At 45.9% G+C, this 25,564-nt stretch overlaps 2 protein-coding genes across 12 annotated transcripts in view; one reads left to right on the top strand and one right to left on the bottom strand.

Annotated features, from left to right (window-relative positions):
- The window catches only part of MAPKAPK5 (MAPK activated protein kinase 5), a 40,065-nt gene that overhangs the window by 11,303 nt on the left and 3,198 nt on the right, over window positions 1–25,564 (bottom strand). For 3 of the 11 annotated variants that reach the window (XR_011385269.1, XM_051826831.2, XM_051826832.2), the window contains exons 2-8: window positions 16,941–17,014; window positions 16,378–16,453; window positions 15,619–15,716; window positions 14,187–14,299; window positions 12,716–12,801; window positions 12,077–12,172; window positions 2,168–2,248 (exon numbers count right to left, since the gene is read on the bottom strand). Coding sequence is in view for 9 of the 11 variants with exons in the window: in XM_051826831.2 (XP_051682791.1) it covers window positions 2,168–2,248; window positions 12,077–12,172; window positions 12,716–12,801; window positions 14,187–14,299; window positions 15,619–15,716; window positions 16,378–16,453; window positions 16,941–17,014 (624 nt within the window). In the remaining 2 variants the exon portion in view is untranslated. Of the gene's footprint in view, window positions 1–2,167; window positions 2,249–12,076; window positions 12,173–12,715; window positions 12,806–14,186; window positions 14,300–15,618; window positions 15,717–16,377; window positions 16,454–16,940; window positions 17,015–25,564 lie in introns of those variants that run through there. The other 8 variants (XR_011385270.1, XM_070066227.1, XM_070066228.1 and 5 more) reach the window with 4 other exon arrangements.
- Window positions 1–25,564, top strand: part of TMEM116 (transmembrane protein 116) — a 153,006-nt gene that overhangs the window by 125,089 nt on the left and 2,353 nt on the right. The window lies entirely within an intron of this gene.

Below are 25,564 nucleotides of genomic sequence, written 5' to 3'. Positions count from 1 at the left end.
AACTCCGTGACTGCGGGTCCCGAGGAGACTCGCATGACCTGTAATCTCTATGTGATTATTAACAAAGAACTCTGATTTTTGTTAAATGTAGCTCTATTTGCCCCGGAAAATGGGTCTGCAGAGGCTTCAATTCAGTTCTTGAATTATGGAACAAAGAGGTGTCTGCTTCAGAAGAGTGCCCCCCTGAGCCTCCCTGGGCCGAACACCCCCCACACCACAGCTGCGCGCTGCTCAGAGAGGAGCTGGGGAAACAGGTGTCTCAGGCACTCTTGCCCATTTTGGTATCACACTAGTGGACATTTATGGGTAACATGACTTATGCTCTAGAATCATAGAGGTGAAAAGGGATCTTAAAAATGACTTGGTTCAGGGACTGGTGTGGCATAGTGGGTAGAGCCGCTGCCTGCAGTGCCGGCATCCCACAGGGTGCCAGTTTGTGTCCCAGCTACTCAACTTCCAAGCCAGCTCCCTGCTAATGGCCTGGGAAGGGCATCGGAGGATGGCCCAAGTGCATGGGCCCCTGCTACTCATGTGGGAGACCCTTTGAGGATGTTTCTGGCTCTTGGCATCAGCCTGGCCCAGCTTCGGCTGTTGCAACCATCTGGGGAGTGAACCAGCAGATGAAAGATCTCTCTGTCTCTCCTCTATATATAGCTCTTTTACATAAATAAATATTTTTTTATTTTAAAAAAAGGACTGGCTGGCGCCGCGGCTCACTAGGCTAATCCTCTGCCTTGTGGCACCGGCACACCGGGTTCTAGTCCCACTTGGGGCACCGGATTCTGTCCCGGTTGCCCCTCTTCCAGGCCAGCTCTCTGCTGTGGCCAGGGAGTGCAGTGGAGGATGGCCCAAGTGCTTGGGCCCTGCACCCCATGGGAGACCAGGAGAAGCACCTGGCTCCTGCCATCGGATCAGCGCAGTGCGCCGGCCACAGCGTGCCAGCCGTGGCGGCCATTGGAGGGTGTAACCAACGGCAAAAGGAAGACCTTTCTCTCTGTCTCTCTCTCTCTATCAACTCTGCCTGTCAAAAAAAAAAAAAAAAAAAAAAAAAAAAAAAAAGGACTTAGTTCAAATCCCTCATGTTACAAATGAGAAAACTGATCCTACTAGAGATGACACAGAGATCATGACATCTCTCAGGTCCTCTGTCAAGTGCAGCTAAGGGGCCTGCACTGTGGCATAGCAGGTTAAGTCACCATCGGCAGTGCCGGCACCCCATATGGGCACAGATTTCAGTCCTGGCTGCTCTACTTCCTATCCAGCTCCCTGCTAAAGGCCTGGGGAAGCAGTGGAGGATGGTATAAGTCCTTGGGCCCCAACACCCACGTGGGAAACACAGAAGAAACTCCTGGCTGTTGGCTTCAGCCTGGCCCAGCCCCAGCTATTAAGGCCATTTGGAGAGTGAACCAGAAGATGGAAGATATTCTCTCTCTCTCTCTCTCTTTAACTCTGACTTCCAAATAAATAAAGCTTAAAAAAAAAAAAAAAAAGTCAAGCTCAGTCACTTAACCAACATGGCCCAGCTGGAGAATGGCACAGGCAGAGCAGGGACCCCACCTTTTTACCATCCTAAGCTCCATCTCTTGTCATCTAGATCCAGTCTCAAGTCGCAAAGCAGAATTTTATTTTCTGACTTACTCTGCGACTCCAGGACTTGTTTCAAGAGGCCCTAAACTTCTTGGACTCTAGAATAGGGATACTTGGTATGTGGGCTACAGATTAAGTACCATGACAGTAACAAGTAACATTTAGGAACACTTGCTGTGTGTTCTGGACATTGTTCTAAGTTGGGTATTTTATGGGGCAAGAAAGAATGACACCATAAGTGACCAGAATTTTCTCTAGCTTTGGCCTCTCAGAAATGGTGCCCAGCTTGAAAAAGCAAGCTAACGACATCTTTTCAATGTGGCCAGCAGGCTACACGACCAGCCAAATAAATAACCCAGTGGGTGACCACAGCCCTTTGTTCTGCTACCACAGCCAAATGGATAAGAACCTTACTCCATACTTCATCAGATAAAACACTTGAATTTCAAATTCTTTCCTGTGTGTCTTTTGGACAAGAAGCTAAGGATGGAAGTGACTGGCTACACTCCCAGAGGGCCACAAACACTCATAGGATGAGGGGGGTTATATTCAAGAGGCAAAATGAGCATCTCTCCCCTACCTTGTTGTAAGTATAGGGCGTTGGCGAGGTAGGTATGATGCCAGACTTCTCCTTCTGATGCCTTCTCTGTGCCTCCAGTACCTGTCAAGAGTCAAACCAAAGGGGATGACTTACTGGAAATTCACAACCAAACACCTGCAACTGATACAGCCTTTGGAAGCCTCCGAAGAGTGTGGACAGCTGGCAATCAACAGCTTGGAAATCCCCAAACACACGGCACTTTCAGACGCTTTCTCCTTACAAACAGTGATCTTGTCAGTCGGTCAAAGGCATGTTCAGACACAGGTGAAGGACATAAAGACCAAGCCCTTGGAGGAGATAAAACACTTCCTGCCCACCAAGAAGACTGAGATTCACTTTCTCCCAGAGACATCCTCTATGCCTATACAAGAGCATACGGGTCATGGCTATGGATCAGGTTCAAGACGTTTGCCACCACTAGTCTGAGCATTAACTGTTCCAAAGAGACAGGCACTGGCCTAAGTGGGGCTGTCATCCTGGCCTTGTTCCATTCTGCTGTGCACCAGAACTACCAGGGATGGGGGAACTGTTACCTGTGGTCAGCTGAATTCCAAAAATGTTAAGTGGAAAGATTCAGAAGTAAATGGTTTTAAAGTGGAGGACATGCAATCACAAGAACAAACAACCAATATTTTACAGTGTACCATGCTGCTAATGTGTGTATTAAATACACTTTCCCTTAAGATTCCTCCCTCCCTTCCTTTCATTTTTAATGTATTTGAGAAAGAGAGACAAAGAGCAAGACAGAAAAAAAGTTCCCACCTACTGGTTTACTTCCTGAATGCCTGGCCAAGGTAGCATAGCTGGGAACTAGGAACTCAATCCAGGTCTCCCAAGTGGGTGATAAGAGCATGTGACTACTGGGGCAGGTGTTGTGGTGTGGTGGGTAGAACCAATGCTTACAACCTGGCATCCCATATGGGTGCCAGTTTGTGTCCTGACTGCACCATTTCCTATCCAGCTCTCTGCTAATGGCTTGGGAAAAGCAGAAGATGGCCCAAGTACCTGGGCCCCTGCCACCTTCACGGTAGACACGGATGAAGCTCTTGGCTTCAGCTTGGCTGTTGCAGTCATTGCCATCTTCTGCTGCTTTCCCAGGCCATAGCAGAGAGTTGGATCAGAAGAGGAGCAGCCAGGACTAGAACTGGCACCCGTATGGATAAACCTACTGTGCACAACGCTGGCCCCACTCAGGTGACTTAATGGCTAGGCTAAACACACACCCCCAAATCTTTTGAACTTAGAATGGGTTTATATCGACGTATTTCAGTTGTAAGTCAAGAAGCAGCCATACTGACCTTACACAAACTGCTTCAGAAAGTAGAGGACAAACTTCCCAACTATTTTTTTTTTTTTTTTTTTTTTTGACAGGCAGAGTGGACAGTGAGAGAGAGAGACAGAGAGAAAGGTCTTCCTTTGCCGTTGGTTACACCCTCCAATGGCCGCTGCGGCCGGCGCACCGCGCTGATCCGATGGCAGGAGCCAGGAGCCAGGTGCTTTTCCTGGTCTCCCATGGGGTGCAGGGCCCAAGCACCTGGGCCATCCTCCACTGCACTCCCGGGCCACAGCAGAGGGCTGGCCTGGAAGAGGGGCAACCGGGACAGAATCCGGCGCCCCAACCGGGACTAGAACCCGGTGTGCCGGCGCCGCAAGGCGGAGGATTAGCCTAGTGAGCCGCGGCGCCGGCCCCCAACTATTTTTATGAGGCCAATCAATATTACCCCGATACCCTCAAACTAGGCAAAGACATTACAAGAGAAGATTATAGACCAACATCCTTCTTAATAAGACTTAAAATCCTTAACAAAATATTAGCTAATCAGAGGCAGGTGTTGCCTAGCAGTTAAGACGTGAGCCACAGAGCACAGCCAAGGTTTGGTTTGGTAAACAGCCTCCTGCAGGCTCTAGGGAAGAATCCATCCTGGCCTTTACCAGTTTTTAGCAGCTGCCTGCATTTTGACGGTGGCCTCTTTCCTCACCAAAGGCAGCAGTGTAGCATCTTCCAATCCCGGTCCTTGAGCCTCCTGCCTTCTAAACTACAATGGCCTCCCTAAGTGACTCCCTTGTAAGCTCCTCAGACCTGCAAGGTCCCTATTGTAAGGCAGCATATTCACCGGTTTCAGCGACTAGGACATAGACATCTTGGGAGCCCCATTATTCTACACATTTCTCCAAGTCTGTGGCTTGCCTTTTAATTTTCTTAATGGTCTTTTTAATAGCAGTTTTACATTATAATCAAGGCCATTCATCATTAAAATGGTTAGTACTTTTGTTCCTAAGATCCAAAGGAATGAAGATTTATGCTTACATTTCGGTCTAACATCCATGAGAGAGAGAGAGAGAATGAATGTGTGAAATAAGAACAAGTCTTGTCTCCCTATGGCTCACTAGGCGCACTAGGCTAATCCTCCGCCTTGCGGCGCCGGCACACCAGGTTCTAGTCCCGGTTGGGGCGCCGGATTCTGTCCCGGTTGCCCCTCTTCCAGGCCAGCTCTCTGCTGTGGCCCGGGAGGGCAGTGGAGGATGGCCCGAGTACTTGGGCCCTGCACCCCATGGGAGACCAGGAGAAGCACCTGGCTCCTGCCTTCGGATCAGCGCGGTGTGGAGGGTGAACCAACAGCAAAGGAAGACCTTTCTCTCTGTCTCTCTCTCACTGTCCACTCTGCCTGTCAAAATAATAATAATAATAATAATAAATAAAAAAAAAAGAAAGAAAAAGAAAGTCCCTGCATCACTGAATTACCTTTGACTTCTGTTGAAAACCAACTGATGATTGACAGACAGGGTCTATTTTAGACTCCATGCTTTTTACTTAATATATGTCTACAATAAAATCATCTGGGATTACTATAGCTTTACTTATATTTTAACTCTGATCACATGTAGGATAATAAGTCCTCTAAATTTATTCTTTCTACAAAACTAATTTTTTAGAGAACTTTTATTATTTCCAGGAACAGAAAACCCAATGGTGAACATCTGATCCCAGTTGCATGATTCTTTTTTTTTAGAGATTTATTATTTATTTATTTAAATATTTATTTATTACACAGAAGAGAGGCAGAGAGAGAGGGAGGGATAAGTCTTCCATCTGCTGGTTCATTCCCAAGTTGGCCACAACGGCTGGAGCTGCACTGATCCAAAGCCAGGAGCCAGGAGCTTCCTCTGGGTCTCCCACATGGATGCAGGGGTCAAGGACTTGGGCCATCTTCTACTGCTTTCCCAGGCCGTAGCAGAGAGCTGGATCGGAAGTGGAGCTGCCAGGACTCGAACCGCACCCATATGGGATGCCGGCACTGCAGGTGGCGGCTTCACCCGCTGCGCCACAGTGCCGGCCCCTCGTGTGATTTCTCTAGCCTTTGCTTTTCCCAGCTTGGCTGTGTGAGCCACGGAGTGCAGGCCCAGGACACTGCCTCCGCAGTGTCTGTCAGCAAACCTCATGTGTGTCACTGTAGATGACAGCATCCATCCGCTAAACCAGAGCACTTCTCTCATGTTAGTTCACCTGTGTGAAGCCAACAGCAGGTCTTCCTATAGGCCAAATACTCCAGTCTGGCCTTCTTTTTCTCTTTTTAAGATTTATTTATTTGAGGGCCGGTGCCACGGCTCAATAGGCTAATCCTCCACCTAGCAGCACCAGCACACCGGGTTCTAGACCCGCTCAGGGCGCCGGATTCTGTCCCAGTTGCCCCTCTTCCAGGCCAGCTCTCTGCTGTGGCCCGGGAGTGCAGTGGAGGTTGGGCCCTGCACCCCATGGAAGACCAGGAGAAGCACCTGGCTCCTGCCTTCGGATCAGTGCGGTGTGCCGGCCGCAGTGGCCATTGGAGGGTGAACCAACGGCAAAAGGAAGACCTTTCTCTCTCTCTCTCTCTCTCACTGTCCACTCTGCCTGTCAAAAAAAAAAAAAAAAAAAAAAAAAAAGATTTATTTATTTGAAAGGCAGAGTTACACAGAGTGAGGGAGAGACAGACACAGAAAGAAAGATCTTCCATCCACTGGTTCATTCCCCAGATGGCTACAATGGCCAGGGCTGGGTCAAGAGCTTTATCCAGGTCTCCAACGTGAGTGGCAAGGGCCCAAGCACTTGGGCCATCTTCCACTGCCATCCCAGGCACATTAGCAGGGAGCTGGATTGGAAGTGGAGCAGCTGGGACTTGAACCAGTGCTCATATGGGAATGCCAGCACTGCAGACGATGACTTAACTCGCTGCGCCATGATGCCAGTCTTGGCCTTCCTGATGATGCAGTAGGGGTCCACCACACACACTACAACACCGGGCAGCAGACAAATGGCCAGACGGATAGGATCCACATCATGTATCATCAGCACTGAGTCTCTTGTTCTTCACCAAGGTGGTCACAGTACTGACCCCTACGTGAAGGACAGGTGGTCTCCAAAATGGGGACATCACCTTGCAGGCAGCTTTATCCTCAGCCTGGGCCAACAGCCTTGGTTCTTCTCTTGCTCTGTCACTGGTCTCTACCTATGGGCCACCTTAAGCAGCTGCACGGCGGTGTAAACTGGGTGAACTGGTTCCTCCCACTCTGAGCTGCGCTCAGTCCCTTACTCTCTGTCAATGCAGCCAGCTGTGGCAGGGCTATTTAACAAAACATTTGGTGAAGTCCTTTTGGGGCTGGATATCCTGTCCATTGCTCAAATTCTTCGGTCTTTTCTCAAACGGAATTTACCACCTTTTTGGTCTCCTGCTTCTTTACCACAGAGAAACTGGGGCCACCTTCTTCCCTTTGAACATCTGAGACATATGGAGGAAATACTCAAAATTGTTTTGTTTTGGTTTAAAGATTATTTATTTATTTATTTATTTGAAGGTCAGAGTACAGAGAGAGAGAGGGAGAGAGAGACATCTTCCATCCATTGGTTCATGCCCTGGAAGGCCACAATGGCCAGCACTGGGCCAGGCCAAAGCCAGAAGCGAGGAGCTTTATTGTGGTCTCCCACGTGGGTAGCAGGGGCCCAGACATTTGGGCCCATCTTCTGCTGTTTTCCCAGGCCATTAGCAGGGAGCTGAATTGGAGGTAGAGCAGTCAGGACACGAACCAGCGCCCATATGGGATGCTGGCATCACAGGCAGCAGCTTTACCCAGTACACCACAATGCCAGCCCCTCGAAATTGTTGTTTTAAATGTTATTTACTTGAGAGATTGAAAGAGAGGTGGGAGAAGTAGACAGCGAGATAAGATAGCAATCTCCCATCTACTGCTTCACTCCCCAAACACTGGGCTCAGCCAAAGCTGGAAGATAGAAACTCAATCCAGGTCTCCCCAAGGGTGGCAGGGACTCAAGTACTTGAGCCATCACTTGCTGCCTTCCAAGATGCACATTAGCAGGTAACTCGAGTTGTGAGTGGAGATAGGACTCGAACCCAGGCACTCTGATACAGGATTGAGGTGTCCCAACCAGTGACTTAATCAGTAGGCCATATTCTCACCCACCAAAATTGTTTTAACTGTCCTCTGCATTTCTCTCTCTGTTTTATTTTATTTATTTGAGAGGCAAAGAGAGATCATTGGTTCACTCCCCAAATACCCACAACAGCTAAGACTAGGAACAAAGCTGGAAGGTGGGAACTCAATTCAGGTCTCCTATATGGGTGTCAAGAACCTAGTAACTTGAGTCACCACTGCTGCCTCCCAGGATCTACATTAGCAGGAAGCTGGAATCAGGAGCCAGAGTCAGGAATTAAACCTAGTGAATAGGACCTCTCTGTTTCTCCTTCTCTCTGTGTCTCTCAAATCATAAAACTTGTTTTAAAAAAACATGTGGGGCCAGCACTGTGGCTTAGCGGGTAGGGGGCCACCTCTTGCAAATGCCGGCATTCCATATGGGTGCCAGTTCGAGACCCGGCTGCTCCACTTCCAATCCAGCTCTCTGCTATGGCCTGGGAAAGCAGTAGAAGACGGCCCAAGTCCTTAGGCCCCTGCAGCCGCGTGGGGGATCCAGGGGTGGCTCCTGGCTTCGGATCTGCGCAGCTCTGGCCATTACAACCACTTGGGGAGTGAACCAGCAGATGGAAGACCTCTCTCCAGCTCTGCCTTTCAAACAAATAAATAAATCTTTTTAAAAAATGTAAAATATTACAACCACTTTGAAAAAAATGGCAGAATATATATCCCCAAGTATTTTAATTTTTATTTTCATTTTATTTGCAAGACAGAGAAAGATCTTCCATCTGCTGGTTCATTCCCCAAATGCCTACAATAGCCAGGGCTAGGCCAGGACAAGAACTCACAACTCAATCCAAGTCCCCCACATGATTGGCAGGGATCCAAGTACTTGAGCTACTATCTGCGGCCTCCCAGGGTGCACATTAGCAGAAAGCTAAAATTGGAAGCAGAGTAGCCAGGAGTTGAACGAGACACTCCAATATGGGACGTGAACATCCCAAGTAGGGACTTAAACTGCTGTACCAAATGCCCATACACACCCTCCCCAAAATTTAAATGAATGTTCCTAGCAGCTTTATTTTTTTTTTTTTTTTTTTTTTTTTTTATTTTTTGACAGGCAGAGTGGACAGTGAGAGAGAGAGAGACAGAGAGAAAGGTCTTCCTTTTGCCGTTGGTTCACCCTCCAATGGCCGCCGCGGCCAGCGCGATGTGGCCGGCGCACCGCGCTGATCCGATGGCAGGAGCCAGGAGCCAGGTGCTTTTCCTGGTCTCCCATGGGGTGCAGGGCCCAAGCACCTGGGCCATCCTCCACTGCACTCCCGGGCCACAGCAGAGGGCTGGCCTGGAAGAGGGGCAACCGGGACAGAATCCGGCGCCCCGACCGGGACTAGAACCCGGTGTGCCGGCGCCTCTAGGCGGAGGATTAGCCTAGTGAGCCGCGGCGCCGGCCCTCCTAGCAGCTTTATTAATAACAGCCAAAAATGGGGAACAACTCAAATGGCCACTGCTCAGTGAACAGAAAAACAAATGTGGTTTAGCCATATATTGGAATATTTTGCTGAGTAGTATTGAAAAAGAAACAATAAAAAGTACCAATAAAAAGTAATTAACTACTGATACATGGAGCTACATGGCCAAATCTCAAAAACTTTCTAAGCTAAAGAAGTGAAATACAAATAGTCCATGATTCCATTTTTATGAGATTCTTCTACAACAGGTCAAATTAATCAATAATGACAGAGAGCAGATCAGTGGTTGCCTGGGATCAGCGGTAAAATTGGGAGGGGCCTAACTGCAAAGGGGCATGTGGCAGCTTGTGAAATGACAGAAACGTTCTGTGTCCTCACTGTGGTGGTGGCTGCATGTGTGTGAATTTGTAAAACTCAAACCAAACAAGGGGCTGGCACTGTGGCGCAGCGGCTTAATGCCCTGGCTTGAGCGCCAGCATCCCATATGGGCACCAGTTCAAGACCCAGCTGCTCCACTTCCCATCCAGCTCTCTGCTATGGCCCGGGAAAGCAGTAGAGGATGGCCTAAGACCTTGGGCCCCTGCACCCTCATGGGAGACCAGGAAAAAGCTCCTGGCTCCTGGCTTCGGATCACCGCAGCTCCGGCCATTGCAGCCAATTGGGGAGTGAACCATCGGACAGAAGACCTCTTCCCTCTCTCTGCCTCTCCTCTTTCTGTGTAACTCTTTCAAGTAAAATAAATAAATCTTTAAAAAAAAAAAAAATCAAACCACACCCAAAGTAGGGGTACAGTAGTGTCCCTTATCTGTGGCTTTCATCTTCTGTTTCAGTTATCCACAGTCAACTGCAGTCTAAAAATATTATATGGAAAATTCCATAAATAATTCCTAAGTTTTAAATTGTGCAGTTAGTGATGTGATAAAATCTCCTGCCCACATCCCCCCAGTGCTGGAATCATCCCTTCAGCATATGTATTTGTGATGCACACACAACCTACCTGTTGGCCACTTTAGCTGACTGGGTTCTCAGGTCAACTCCAGTAATATCACAGTGCTTGAGTTCACGTAACTCTTATTTTAATGAACAGTGGCCCCCAGGCACAAGAGTAGTGATGCTGGGCCAGCACCATGGCTCACTTGGCTAATCCTCTGCCTGCGGCACCGGCACCCCAGGTTCTAGTCCTGGTCGGGGCACCGGACTCTGTCCCGGTTGCTCCTCTTCCAGTCCAGCTCTCTGCTGTGGCCCGGGAGGGCAGTGGAGGATGGCCCAAGTGCTTGGGTCCCTGCACCCACATGGGAGACCGGGAGGAAGCACCCGGTTCCTAGCTTCACATCAGTGCGCAGCGCTGGCCGTGGCAGCCATTAAGGGAGTGAACCAACGAAAGGAAGACCTCTCTCTCACTGTCTATAACTCTCTCTCTCTGTCTCTCTCTCTCACTGTCTAACTCTACCTGTCCAAAAAAATAAAAAATAAAAAAATAGAGTAGTGATGCTGGCAACTCAGATATGCAAGAAGCTGTTATGTGCTTCCTTTAAGTGAAAAGGGGAAAGTTTATCATGGGTACATATAAAAAATACTTAGGTAGAAGTTTTTGATAACCCGATTTAAGAGTCTTGACTTGGGGCCAGCATTGTGGCATAGCAGGTAAAGCCACAGCCTGCGACACCAGCACCCCATATGGATGACGGTTCATGTCTCAGCTGCTCCACTTCCAATCAAGCTCCCTGCTGATGCACGTGGGAAAGCACCAGAAGGTGGTCCAAGACATTGGGTCCTTGCACACACATGGGAGACCCAAATGAAACTCCTGGCTCCGGCCTGGCCCAGCCTCAGCTGTTACAGACATTTAGGGGGTGAACGAGAGATGGAAGATTCTCTCTCTCTCTCTAACTCTGCCTTTCAAATAAATAAATAAAATCTTTAAAGAAAAAGAAAAAAAAAAAGCTGAGGCCTTTCCTCTCCTTTACAAAAAAAAGTCTTGGTTTGGGGCCAGCATCACAGCGTAGCTGGTAAAGCCGCTGGCCCTGCTTGGAGTCCCAGCAGCTCCGCTTCTGATCCAGCTCCCCAGTAACAAGCCTGGAAAAGCAGTGGAAGGTGACCCAAATGCTTGGGTACCTGCCACCCACATAGGAAATCAGAATAGCTCCTGGCTTCAACCTGGCCCATTCCTGGCCATTGCAGCCACTTGGAGAGTGATCAGCAGATGGAAGATTTGTGTGTGTGTGTGTGTGTGTGTGTGTCCCTCTCTGTCACTGGGCCTTTCAAATAAAATAAAATACATCTTAAAAAAAAAAAAAAAAGCCTCGATTTATCCATGCCTGAAGCCTGTGACATCTATTCTGGACTTCTTAGTGATATGTACAGGAAAAAACATGGTATTTCTAGGGTTTGACACTATCTGTAGTTTCAGGCACCTACTGGGATGTCTTAGAACATATGCCCCATAGGTAACAGGCACTCTTTTATTGTATGTAAATCGTACCTCTAATCATACCTCAATAAAATTGGTGTGGGTGCCATTGCTGCAGCAGGTTAACACCCTGGCCTGAAGCACCAGCATCCCATATGGGCACCGGTTCTAGTCCCGGCTGCTCCTCTTCTGATCCAGCTCTGTGCTATGGCCTGGAAAAGCAGTAGAAGATGGCCCAAGTCCTTGGGCCCCTGCACCTGTGTGGGAGACCCGGAAGAAGCTCCTGGCTCCTGGTTTCAGATCGGCACAACTCCGGCCACTGTGGCCATCTGGGGAGTGAACAAGCGGACAGAAGACCTCTCTCTCTGCCTCTCCTCTCGCTGTGTAACTCTGACTTTCAAATAAATAAATAAATCTTAAAATAAATAAATAAATAAATAAATAAATAAAATTGGTTTGAAAAGAATAAAATATCCATGCCAAATGAAGCAATCTGGTTTCTGAAGCTGAAGTCGCCCTCTCGTCTGTACCACATGCCTACATGTGCTGTAAAACAGAAGACAGCTGCGTGACCCACCTAGGGCGGAAACAGCACGTGCTTACCTGAGGTGCTACATAATAAGGGGTGAACTGGGGTGTCATCAAGTCACCTTGGTCAATTTTAGCAAATCCAAAGTCACATAACTTCACTGGGGCATCCTGAAATAAAATGAGAGAGTCACTGCTCCAGAATTCTCAGTAAACAGTCCAGGAAAACCCAGGTTTAAGACACGTTACCCTGAGCTTTCAGACATCTCTGGCTGAGACCTGAACCAATGAGTTACATGTCTCCAGGCCAGGAGGCAATTATTTGTACTGAAAAATTGTTCTTAGGAAGCAAAAGCACGGAATTTCTACCCACTCAAATAGTTAGCCTTACATTATAACTTGCAAGGGCAGCACTAAAACCAAAGCCTTGGCCTACTGCCCCCTGAACTCACATCAGTCATCTCTCACCATTAGCCATAGCCTGCACAACAACACAGCGACTTATTGGTGGGACAAGATTCAGGGGCAAGGCCGTCGGGGCAAGCAAGGTTCACAGCCATGAAACCATTACGCTTTAAGGCATATTATAACAGCATAAAGATCCCTGCCCCCTTCCTAATGACTCTCCAAATAACGTCTAAAATCTTAAGACCCACAAATTCCTATCAGCATGTCAGAGTGGCAGCACTGAAATTCAGGAAGAAGCGTTCTCACCAAAGAATTATCCTTGAAAAGAAGATTTTCAGGCTTGAGGTCTCTGTGTGCGACGTTTAACGAGTGACAGTGCTGTAGGGCCAAAGCTATCTGGAAAACGACACAGTGGAGCAGCTGCCTCTTAGGAAAGATCAATCTTTAATGTCCCTGGTGTATAAAACTCAGGACTTTAGATACAAACAAAACACGGTTCCATTAAGTCAATTAAGTCACTGGTTGGTTTCTATTTTAACATAGAAATTAGGTAAGATTTGAGGTACCAAAAAACAGGAATAAATTATGCTTGGTTTAACTGTAACCTACATTTTACTAAACAAAAAGAAAAACACAACAGTGAAACAATTCTTGTCATAATATACTGATGGCTAGATGCTGTGAAAATGGGAAAATGTTCATTCATCTGAGGCATGACAGGCAACGCGCAGAGAAAACACCATGCCAGACAGTCTGCAGCAGGCCTGGGTTTCCCCAGCCGGGCACCAGGCAGAACCACTTGGTTTGGGAGAACTGCACTCCTCAAAGAGCTGAACAGAAACTCTGCCTTGAAGAAATCAGCTGATTGGATTCTTCCAACTGATGTTGGAAACATCGCCTAGGTTCTTGAAAATATTGCCTGTTTGAGCGGAATTGGAAGGGCTTTTTTTTTTCTTTTACAGGTGATCAGAGCTCACCTTTTAGTCATAGTATTTGTAAAATGAAAGATATCATTTTAAAAATTAAATGGAACAGATTCTACTGTCTGCCAACTCTCAGTATGGAATTTTCTCAGCAATCAAAATATCAGTCCATCCCTACCGGAAAGAAGACATCCAAAAGGGCTCAAGGCTTATGGGAAATTTGAAAGAACTTTTCATTCAGAACCAGTTGGTCCATGCTGTCTGCTTTTCTCTGCCCTGCTTGCTTGGTCTGAGGATAAGACCAGACAGCGTAGCTTTACACCTCCATAAGAGGTTATTACCAGTTGGATTCTTAGTACAGTCTGTAACATAAGTCATTTCAATAATAAAGTTATGATGTCAAAACAGAATATAATTAGGAATAACCCAGAATTACAAGGATCATAGACTACTACTAAAATCTGAATAAAAGAGAGAGGTACCTCATACAAGAAGTGTCTTAGAACACAGTCTCTCAGGTGAGATTAGCAGCATTTTATCTCAAAGTCTAGTAACAGTGGAAGCTGCATGTCTGCAGATAGCTATAGTCTACCAAGGAGTTAAGATCAACTCTCTTCCAGAGTCTACTGAAATATCACAACAGGCCTCAGGAAACAGCTGGCAACCAAGCAAGAACACACCCCTCCAGGCAGCCCTCCCCTAACAGAGTCCCGTCACTCTGGTCTGATTACATAACAAAGCAGGCAATGAGAAGTCAAATAGAGCTTTTCTTTAAGCTTTCTTTTATTCCCCCCCAAAGAAATTGCACTTGTTAACCAATATGGTTGGCAGCTTGACTGGTACCCGGGGTTAACTTGCCTGCTTTGTTACTTGGCTGGCTTGCTTCTCTGTAAAGTGCCGGTGCTGGCTGATTCTGTGAAATAGCTCGCCCCCTTCCATCATCTCCATTACAATTAAGAGTCGAGCCCTGTTTGAAAGCATTTGATTTTGTTAAGTTTAAAAAAAAAAAAAAGCAAACAAAAAAACCCCTGAAACATCAAGAAGCTGACCTAAATGTATCTATGTTGGCTATAAAGTGTGTAACTACTTCCTTAAACCATGATAACACAGCTACTAAGTAAGAGTAAAACCTCTTATGTTCTTAAAACAACTCCCCCACACAGACCCTGAATTCTGGTTACCATATTTTGATAGAAATGTTTCCAGCTTCCATCCAAATGCTTTCACCAACAGAGCACAATTGTGAAAATCATCATGTGACTTTGTATTTTAATATTCCATCTTCTTTCTCCACCTGTAAAATTCCTCCTCTCCCTTCAAGCCCTGAGTTCCACACAGCCTCTGTAAGACACCTCCCTTCTCAGACTACAATCAGCTGCTCACCTCCTGAGTAAACTCTCCTCAATGCCCAAAAAGCAGCCATAGCTTATTTAATTCTGAATTCCCTAGAAGAGACTTAGAGTTCCACCCAGTGAGCTTGCCAAACATTTGGCATCCAAAAGAATAACACTGATTTCTTTCTTTAAAAGGAAAGCCTGACTAAGCAACCAACAGGGGCATTCTACTCTATCAGCCTCTAAGGCTTTGCCAGAATAACATGTGGGCCTCTTTCAGTAACTTTGAAACAGAACTGTTTAAATTCCACATCACAGGATTTCTCATTTTGTTTTGTTGGTTTTTAATTTCAGAGGCAGAGAGGAGGAGAAAGACAGAGAGAAAGCAAGACAAACATAAACGTAGAAAAACAGTTCCCCTCTGCTGGTTCACTTCCCAAATGCCCACACTGACCAAGGGTGGATCAGGCTGAAGCTGGGTGCCAGGTCTCCCCCATGGGAGGCAGAAGCCCAGTCACTGCAGCCATCGCCTGCTGCTTCCCTGGGTCTGCATTAGCAGGAAGCTGGAGTCAGGAGCCGGAGCTGGGTATTGAACCCAGGCACTCCAGTGTGGGACAAGACACCTGAACCAGCAGACTAAATGCCTACTCTGAATGCCTCTTCTTAAACAGAGAAAGTAACTGAGATAATCGGGGGGGGGGGGGGGGGGGCTGGGAGAGTGGGGGGGGTACAGAGTAATCAGGACTGTATCAGACGGTATCAGATGTGGTTGGGGACTCATTTTATAATTCTTTTCCAAATGTTTGACATCTTCCAAAATACAAGGGGACAGAGAAAAGGAGGAGGAGAGGGAGAGAGAGCAGAGAGGGAAACGGGGAGACAGTGCATAAGAAAAGACTCTGCTACAGCTTGCCTACTATGGGCATGAGACGCTGATCCTGTGTACTCTTACCTGGGACTGGACTCATGAGGAAACTGTACACTGTTAGCAAACACTTCAATAATCTGAACTATATTGGGGTGTGTGGCACACATCATGTGCAGACGTACCTTAAAGAGAACACAGGACATGTTTGTGTGCATACAGGATGCCAACTCCAACCTTCCCACCAAAAACTGACCGCACCCAATATGAGGGGGTGAGCCTATTATAGCAAAAGTCTTATCATCTGGAATTATGTGAAAAACAAAAATCACAGCAATATCATACGCAGACTATCTCCATAATGCTCTTCCCTTGCATAAAATCTTACCAATAACTTTATTTTCTATTGCTCTATTAGCAAATGAGAAATGTGGCAAGTACCTCATTTTATTTCAGAAATTATCCATGCCCCTCTCATCTGAAACCTATGCACATTTTAAAAACCAGAACACATCCTAAGTCCTGCAGCAGCATCTTCTATAGACACTGCACCTGATCCATCATCTTTCAAGCACTGTTTTCAATGAGCAAAAACTCAAGTGAACTTGCAAGTTAGGGTACAAGAATCCCACTAATTAAAAAAGAACAAGGGGTAGCTGGAAGGGAACAGACTCTCCTAACAGTATTCAGTACTGACAGATCTAGGAGCTCTTAGTAATGATAACATGGACATAAAATTCTTTATACATCTCTGTGTTCTCTGTAGGAAAATGTCTTACTTCTATAAAAAGTGCAGTTCTTGGGCACTTCAAGTATTAGGTAAATCAAGGCAATAAAGGACCATACCTCATTTCTAGCTTTTGGACGATCAAGAAGAATTTTCAGTGCAAGCCGTTCTTGGGTAGATTTCTTCACACAGACTCTAGATTTGGAGAAAAACGAAGCCAATCAGAGATCAACTATGTTACAGTGAAAGTTAATTTAACGAGTTTATTCTTTGAGAATTGTACTTTAATCAAGGATATATCCAGCAACATGAAAACAAACTTGTCCCCAAGGCAGACAGGTGAGCAGTCACAGAAGCACCTTACCCCTCTTTCAAGCTGCCAGAATGAAGCATGTGACATCAGCTCACTGTTGTGAGCCAATAAGAAGAGTCTCTGGTGGCTGCCAGTGACTCTCCAAGTGGCCCCATGGTGCCAACGCTGAAAATGATTCCCCATGACAGACCATGTTCCATGGTCACGTAACTGTATTTCTAAATGTTAAGAAAAAGCCCAATGTAAAAAAATCTTGTTAAACTAAGGCTAAGTCTCAAATCTGACACACCTAAAGCTGCTAATTCAAGATGCAATTCCAATGGCCTTTCTCAGAACAATTTTTCCATAGTATTCACATGGGCCTCTTACCTAACTGGACCACTAATTCCAGCTCCCAGCTTCTGAGTCCAATTGATATTGTATTCTTCTAAAATGGAGGTTTCCTATTAAAATAAAAAGCAGAGAGGGCAGAGAATGATTCCCTAATTAAAAAGCTGAATAATTAAGCAGGAGTTGGACAACAGAAGCCCTGTAACTCAACATATCATCTTCTAACATAATCGGATAAGCAAAGTTTGTGTTCCATAGAGCTTTGTAATCAGACTTTTCACATACATGATTCAGTCAGTGCTTTCCAACAAGAAGGAAAAGACTCTAGAAGAAAAAGAAATTATTCAGTTCATCATCAGGGTTTATTTGAATAGACAATCAATGCTTTTTTGAGGGTGCGGGGGTGAAGATATTCTTTCAAATTCCTGCAACTGGGCATGGCAGGTTAAGCTGCCACCTTGATGTTGGCATGCCATATTAGAGAACCAGTTAGAGTCCCAGCTGCTCCACTTCCCTGCTAATACACCTGGGAAAGCAGATGACCCAAGTGCCTGGGCTCTGCCACACACATAGGAGACCAGGCTGGAGCTCCTGGCTCCTGCTGGCGTCAGTCGTGGCTGTTTCGATCATTTGGGGAGTGAACCAGAGGGTGAAAGGTATCTGTCTCTGTCTCTCTCCTCCTCTCTAACTCTGCCTTTCAAGTAAAAATAAAATCTTTAAATAAATAAATAAAAAGGCTGCAACTTCTAAATGCCTGTGCTATCATCTCAGTAAACTTATCTAATTCTCTCAGGTGAACCACAGGGACCCAATTATTTGAAACATCACTGCTGCCTCCCAGAGCGCATACTAGCAGGAAAACTACGATCAGGAGCCAGAGTGGGGTATCCAACCCAGGTACTCCAATGTAAGACACAGGAGTCTTTTTTTTTTTAAAAGATTTATTTATTTATTTGAAAGTCAGAGTTACTTAGAGAGAGAAGAAGAGGCAGACAGAGAGAGAGAGGTCTTCCATCTGCTGGTTCACTCCCCAGTTGGCTGCATCGGCCAGAGCTGTGCCGATCTGAAGCCAGGGGCCAAGAGCTTCTTCCAGGTCTCCCACATGGGTGCAGGGGCCCAGGGACTTGGACCATCCTCCACTGCTTTCCCAGGCCACAGCAGAGAGCTGGATCAGAAGTGGAGCAGCCAGGTCTTGAACCGGCACCCATATGGGATGCCGGCACTTCAGGTCAGGGCATTAACCCGCTGCGCCACAGCACTGGCCCCATAGACACAGGAGTCTTAATCAGCATCTTAATTGTTAGGTTAATACCCGCCCCTGTACCTGTATTTCTTATAAACAGCTTCAATAGTTCAGGATAGAAACTCCACAGTTCAGGGAAAGTTTTCATGAAATTCCTGACTAGTCACTGCATGTTTTGCTTCCATTCCCATATTTTCTCCATTAGAAGTCATATTTAAATTGTGATCATCTACAATTCATTTTGCAGGGCTCCACAAGTACAGAACTTGAGAAATCAAGCTAAGACCTGGTATTTTAAAAAATTTTCATTTTCCTTATTTGAAAGGCAGAGAGATAGCAAAAGAGGCGAGGAGAGGGGAATAGAGAGGAGTTGACGGGAGTGGAGGGGTGGGGAGGGGAGGGGAGGAGAGAGAAAAGATCTTCCATCTATTGGTTCATTTCCAAAATCCCCACACAGGCCAGGGGCTGGGCCAGGCAAAAGCCAGGAGCCAAGAATTCAATCCAGGCTTCCCGTGTGTGGCAGGGACCCAACTACTTGAGCCATCACCTGCTCTCAGGGTGCACACTAGCAGGAAGCTAGAATTGGGAGCAAAGCCAGGACTTGAACCCAGGCATCTGAGTCAAGATACAGTTGTCCCAACTGCCTGCCCCTGATTTATCACTAGAATCTTGGTGTAGGGGAACAGGATATTTGTTTATGCAGCACATAATCACTGAACAATTAGAACATGCCTGACACCAGGCCAAGGTCAGAGATGAAAACACAGATTCTGCACAATATATGCGCAAGTGTATGAAACAAACTGAGTGGGGCCAGTGCTGTGGCATAGCGGGTTAACGCCCTGGCCTGAAGCGCCAGCATCCCATATGGGCGCCAGTTCGAGTCCTGGCTGTCCATTTCCAATCCAGCTCTCTGCTATGGCCTGGGAAAGCAGTAGAAGATGGCCCAAGTCCTTGGGCCCCTGCACCCATGTTGGAGACCCAGAGGAAGCTCCTGGCTCCTGGCTTCGGATCAGTGCAGCTTCAGCCGTTGTGGCCAATTGGGGAGTGAACACTGGATGGAAGACCTCTCTCTCTCTCTCTCTCTCTGCCTCTCTTCTCTCTATGTAACTCTGAATTTCAAATAAATAAATAAATATTAAAAAAAACAAACAAACAAACAGAGTATAGCCTCTACTTCCACCCCTTTCTGCTGCCCAGGTTCTTTGGTTTGGGTAATTTGAGAGCTCCCATGTGCTGGTTCATTCCCCAAATGCCCACATGGCTGGGCTGGGCCAGGAACTTAATCCAAAGTGCCCACATGAGCAGCAGGAACCAGTCTCTTGAGTCATCACTGCTGCCTCTCAGGGTCTGCATGGGCTACAGCCAGGAATCAAAGCCAGGAACTGCGATTAGGACAGGAGCTTCTAGGTTAATTACCCACTCCCACTGCCCAGTTCTTGGTAAAGGTCCTCAGTACTATCTGTGGAATGGATGACTGGAACGGTAGGACTACACCCAGCTAATGAACAGATACTGAGTTGGGGGAAGCAGCAATGTTACACACATTCCCTTCTGAAAACCTGCACATCAGGGGTAAGGGGCTTGCCAAGGTTACACAGTGAGTTACAGGCACGATCAAGACCAGTGTCTACCTGTGGTCTCTCTCCCTACTGCAGCCCCATTTCTGCTATCCAGGTAACTGCCCAGGCTCCAGCATAAAGACTAGGAACAAATTTTGCCCAATCAGAGAGGAGTCTTCCTACACAGAACTCAAATCTACACATCTAACCTGTTGTCTATTTTGTGTTCAGAATACCTGAAATTGGGTAATTTGTAAAGAACAGAGTTTTTAATGTTGTTTATTTTTATTTAAAAAGCAGACAAAGAAGAGAGAGATCTTCCATCCACTGGTTCACTGCTTAAATGTCCCCAACAGAGTTGGGCCCAGCCAAAGTAAGGTGCCGCACCTCAATCCAGAGCTCCCACGCGGGACCTAACCACCTAAACCATGCGGCCTCCCAGAGTGCACACTAGCAGGAACCAGGAATCAGAGGTGGACGCTGGCACCTGTCCTGGGAGGACACCCCGGGAACAGAGATAATTGTTTTCCTTACAGTTCTGGAGGCAGGAAAGTCCAAAGTTGAGGGATCCACATGCGAAAAGGGCTTTCTTTTTTTTTACTGAATGGAGACATCAGCGGACTTCAAAGACAGACTCTAGTTTAATTCTAGGTAATTTACTAAACATAACAAGCTACAGGGTAAAGAGTAAGAATCCAGAGCTGCCACAATCTGTTCTCTAAACACCCAGTTCTCAACCAGAAAGTATTAGACATACAAAAAACAAAAGTGTCCCCCAAGCTCAGGAATAGGAGAAAGTAACAGCAACTGTCTGATCGGATGTCAAAGACTCTGCGGAGGTGGGGAGCCTTTCTCCTGCCAAGGGCCACTTGGATATTTATAACATCATTCACAGTCCACACAAAAACATCAGCTTAAAAATTAGCCTAAGGCCAGCACCACGGCTCACTAGACTAATCCTCTGCCTGCGGCGCAGGCACCCCGGGTTCTAGTCCTGGTCGCTCCTCTTCCAGTCCAGCTCTCTGCCGTGGCCCAAGTGCTTGGGCCCTGCACCCCATGGGAGACCAGGAGGAAGCACCTGGCTCCCAGCTTCGAATCAGCACGGTGCACTGGCCGCAGTGCGCCGGCCACAGCAGCCATTGGGGGGTGAACCAACGGCAAAGGAAGACCTTTCTCTCTGTCTCTCTCTCTCTCACTGTCCACTCTGCCTGTCAAAAAAAAAAAAAAAAAAAAAAATTAGCCTACTATAGATTTACTGAATTTTGAGTCATACCTGTAGTTGTTTTGGCCAAGCCAGACCAAATTATTTCTGCAGGATAGATGTTTCCTACCCTCTTTAAAGCAACTATTTTTAAAGTGTTCAAAGAATTAAAAGAAACTATGATGAGGAGCCAGTGTTGTGGCACAGCAGCTTAATCTGCCATCTGCAAAGCCAACATCCCACGTAATGATGTTCAAGTCCCAGCAGCTCCACTTCTGATCCAGTGGCCGCTAGTGCGCCTGGGAAAGAAACAGAAGATGGCCCACGTGCTTGTGCTCCTGCTTTCCATGCGGGAGATCCAAAGTAGTTCCAAGCACCTGATTTTGGCCTGGCCCAGCCCTGGACACTGTAGCCATTTGGGGAGTGACCAGTGGATGGAAGAGCTCCATGTGTGTGTGTATGCCTCCCTCTCTCTATTTAACTTTGCCTTTCAAATAAATAAACCTTGGAAAACAAAAAAAAGAAACCATGAAAGGTAACCATATGGATATGGTTGTGCCTTGAAAAGTACAATAACAAACATGAAAAATTCATCAGAGCACTCAACAGATTTGAGGTGGCAGAAGAATCAGTGAATCTCAAGAGAGACCCAGTGCCACTGCTGTGGTATAGCAGGTAAAGCTGCTGCCTTTGATGCCAGAATCCCACACGGGTGCTTATTCAAGTCTCAGCTGCTCCACTTCCAATTCAGTTCCCTGCCAATGCACTTGGGAAAGCAACGGAGGATGGCCAAGTGCTTGGGCCCCTGCACCCACGTGGGAGACCTGGAAGAAGCTCTTGGCTCCTGGCTGTGACCTGGCCCAGCCCCCAACTGTAGCAGCCACTTAATGAACCAGTAGGTGGAAGATCTGACTCTTCTCTTTCTGTAATTCTTTCAAATAAATAAATAAATCTTTAAAAAAAAAGGGGGGGGCAAGGGAAAATATTTCAAGAAGCAATAAGGAAGAAAAAAAAAAACTCACCCAACCTTGATAAATAAAACATATCACTCCAGAAGCTCAACAAACTCTAAATAGGAAAAACACAAAGAGAAGCACACCCAGACACGTCACAAATCTAAACAGTGAAAGAGTAAGAAAATGATGTATATAGCAAGCAAGAAAAAAGAAAAAGACATATCACACACCGGGGAACAATGCAAACAATTTTCATCAGAAACAACAGGGCTTTGAGACAGTGGAATCAAAAGTACTGAAAGAAAAACAAAAACAAGAATTCTGTGTTGAACAAATCTATCCTCAACACAACAGGGAGCAGTGGGAGTTGTGGTACAGTGGATTCAGCCAACGTCTACAATCTGGTATCTCATATGGGCACCGGTGCCAGCCCTGGCTGCTCCACTGCCGATACAGCTCCCTGCCAACATGCCTGAGAAAACAGCAGATGATGGCCCAAGTGCTGGGGCCTCTGCTACCCAGATGGGAGGCCCAGATGAAGTTCCTGGTTTTGGCCTGGCCCAGTGTCAAGTCGTTGCAGCCATCTGAGGAGTGGATCAGTGGATGGATGATCTCTTTCTCTCTGTCTCTCCTTCTCTCTCTATATAAGCATCTTTCAAATAAATAAATAAATCTTAAAAAAAAGAAAAGGAAATGAAAGCATTATCAAATAAAGAATTCACTGGTAATGTACATGGCCTAAAGCACTAGTACAGTAAATCCTTCAGAGAGAATGTCACCAGGTAACTTAGATCAGCAGGAATAACTAAATATAGAAAAAAAAAGGTTCTTTTCTTGACTTCATAAATATATATGATTGTTTAAAGCAACAGTTATTAAACTCTACTGTTATAATGTACAGATATACATGACAGTAAGAATACACAGGAGGAAGAAGGAAACAGTTATACTGGAGCCAAGATGCTACATCTTACCAAACTTAGTAAACACCCAACTGTGCTACAGATGCATATTATAATCCTTACAGAACCTTTTTAAAAAAGCGTACCTACAAATTCAACAGAGAAATTATACTAGATAATGACTTGGATCAGAAGGGAAAAAATTAAGAGTACCAGATATGGTACATTTACTGCAGGCCAATATAAAAACCTGTAAATATATTTTTGCCCCCCCCCCCTTTTAATTACTTATTTATTTGAAAGGCAATGAGTTAGAGAGAGAGAGAAGGAGAAAGCTTCCATTGCTGTTTCATTCCCTTCAAATGCTCACAACAGCTGGGGCTGGGCCAGCTGAAGCCAAGAGCTCCATCTGGGTCTCCAGGCTTGAGTTATCATCTGTTGCCTCCCAGGCACATTAGCAGGAAGCTGGACTGGAAGCTGGGAGCAGGGTTGCAGGGACTAGAATCAAGCACTCTGACATAGGATGTGGGCATCCCAAGAACGGCTTCACCCAATGCCTTTCAAGTAGGTGAAAATAAACAAACAAAGAATAAAGTATGAACAAATTCATCAAGTAGTACAAGATCTACATACTAAAAACTATGCTAGGAGAAACTAAAGGAGTCCCAAAGAAATGGAGCACTATACCATGTTCATGGATTAGAAGACAATATTGTTAAAATGACAACTGCACCCAAATTGACCCATAATTCAAGGTAATCTCTAGCAAAATCCCAGAAGACTTTTTGAAGAAATTACATGATTCTAGAATTTGGAAATATAAAGGATGCAAATAGCCAACGTAATTCTGAAACAAAGCTGGCTCTCATACTACACAATTTGAAAACTTACAATGAAGTTTCAGTAATAAAATCAGTGTGCTCCTGGCAGTAAAGCATACTATCAATGGAATGCAGCAGAGAATTCAGAAATATATTTATATATTTTTCAACAAAGGTGTCAAGGTAATTTAATGGGCAAAAGACGGTCTTTTTTTTTTTTTTTTTTCAATTTGACAGGTATAGTTATAGACTGTGAGAGAGACAAAGGTCTTCCTTCTGTTGGTTCACCCCCCAAATGGCCACCACAGCCGGCGCACTGCAGCTGGCACACTGTGCGGATTTGAAGCCGGGAGCCAGGTGCTTCCTCCCAGTCTCCAATGTGGGTGCAGGGGCCCAAGCACTTGGGCCATCCTCCACTGCCCTCCTGGGCCACAGGATAGAGCTGGACTGGAAGAGAAGCAGCCAGGTCTAGAACCCAGCACCCATATGGGATGCCAGAGCTGCAGGCGGAGGATTAACCAAGTGAGCCACAGCGCCGGCCCCAAAAGATAGTCTTTTCAACAAATGGTCCTGAATAATTGGATATGTTTTTAAAAAAACAAACCTTATACCTTTATGTCTTACCAAACACCAAAGTTAACTCAAAATGGTTATCAGACCTTATCACTACTTATCCATCAGATAATATCACTACTTATCCATCAGAATGGCTTAAATAAAGACTGACAGTATCAAATTTTTATGGTAGATAAACTAGAACCCTCAAACACTACTGGTAAGAACATATGATGGTACAGTCATTATGGAAAACAGTCTTATGGTTCCTTAAAAATTTATTATATAACTCAGTAATTCCACTCCTACATACAGATTTATCATTTTATTCTTAACAGCTAAAAACTGGAAACAGTGTAATGTTCATCAACTAGGGCTTGGTAAGCAATGAAAACATCTATTCAACAATAAAACGGAGTTAACTAGTGAAGCATGGCTGAACCTCAAAAGTTTTATGCCAAAAACCTGTTGTAGGATATCATCAACTTGGAAATTTAGAGAAGGCAAAATTAGAGTAACATAAAGCAGATTGGGGCTGTCGGAAGGAAGGATGAGAATAGGGGCAGACTACCAACAGGCAGGACCTTTCTGGGGGGATGGAAATGTTCTAAACTGGGTTACAATGGATGCACTACTCCATGAGTTTACTGAAAATTACTGAATTGCACACTTATATTGGAGAAATTTTATGGTGTGTCACTTATATCAAAATGTTAAAAACATTCTGAACACTAAGGAAATTAATTCTCATTAAGTCCATCTAATATTAACAACTTGTTATATATGAGTAAAAGACAAATAAATGTAAGAACCCATTGTCTCAAGATGTTCATTCTGCAGGTTTGTCTTAAGTGTCTAGGAAGCGGTGAAGTCAAAGGGGCTAATAAGGACTAGAGACACAGGCAGGAAGGCAGAGCCTTCAGTTGTAGCCTTGTCTCATCCTAATATTTTTAACAGTGACAGGATGAAATCTGAAAGTCCGATCTGCACAGTTTCAGGTAGTTAGGAAGAAGTTCAAGAGCTGTGGTTAGAGGCCAGGAAAGAGTAGCAGGCAAAGCCACTGCCTGCAGCGCCGGCATCCCATGTGGGCACCAACTGAGTCCCGGCTGCTCCACTTCCGGTCCAGCTCTCTGCTGTGGCCTGTGAAAGCAGTGGAAGATGGCCCAATGGGCCCCTACACCCCAGTGGAAGCTCCTGGCTCCTGGCTCCAGATTGGCCCAGCTCCGGCTGTTGCAGCCATTTGGGGAGTGAACCTGCAGATGAAGCCTTCTCTCTCTCTCTGTGCAACTATGCCTTTCAAATAAATAAATCTTATATATAAAAAGGCCAGGAAAACAGCTTTCCCAGATGAATCTTATAGGTCTCGATGCTCACTGTTTGATAAACACTTCAACTAAGCAATGAATACAACATGATGCAACAG

The sequence above is a fragment of the Oryctolagus cuniculus genome, chromosome 21, assembly GCF_964237555.1.
Source record: "Oryctolagus cuniculus chromosome 21, mOryCun1.1, whole genome shotgun sequence".
Classification (NCBI taxonomy): Eukaryota; Metazoa; Chordata; class Mammalia; order Lagomorpha; family Leporidae; genus Oryctolagus; species Oryctolagus cuniculus.
This window is presented reverse-complemented; position numbering and strand designations above follow the sequence as displayed.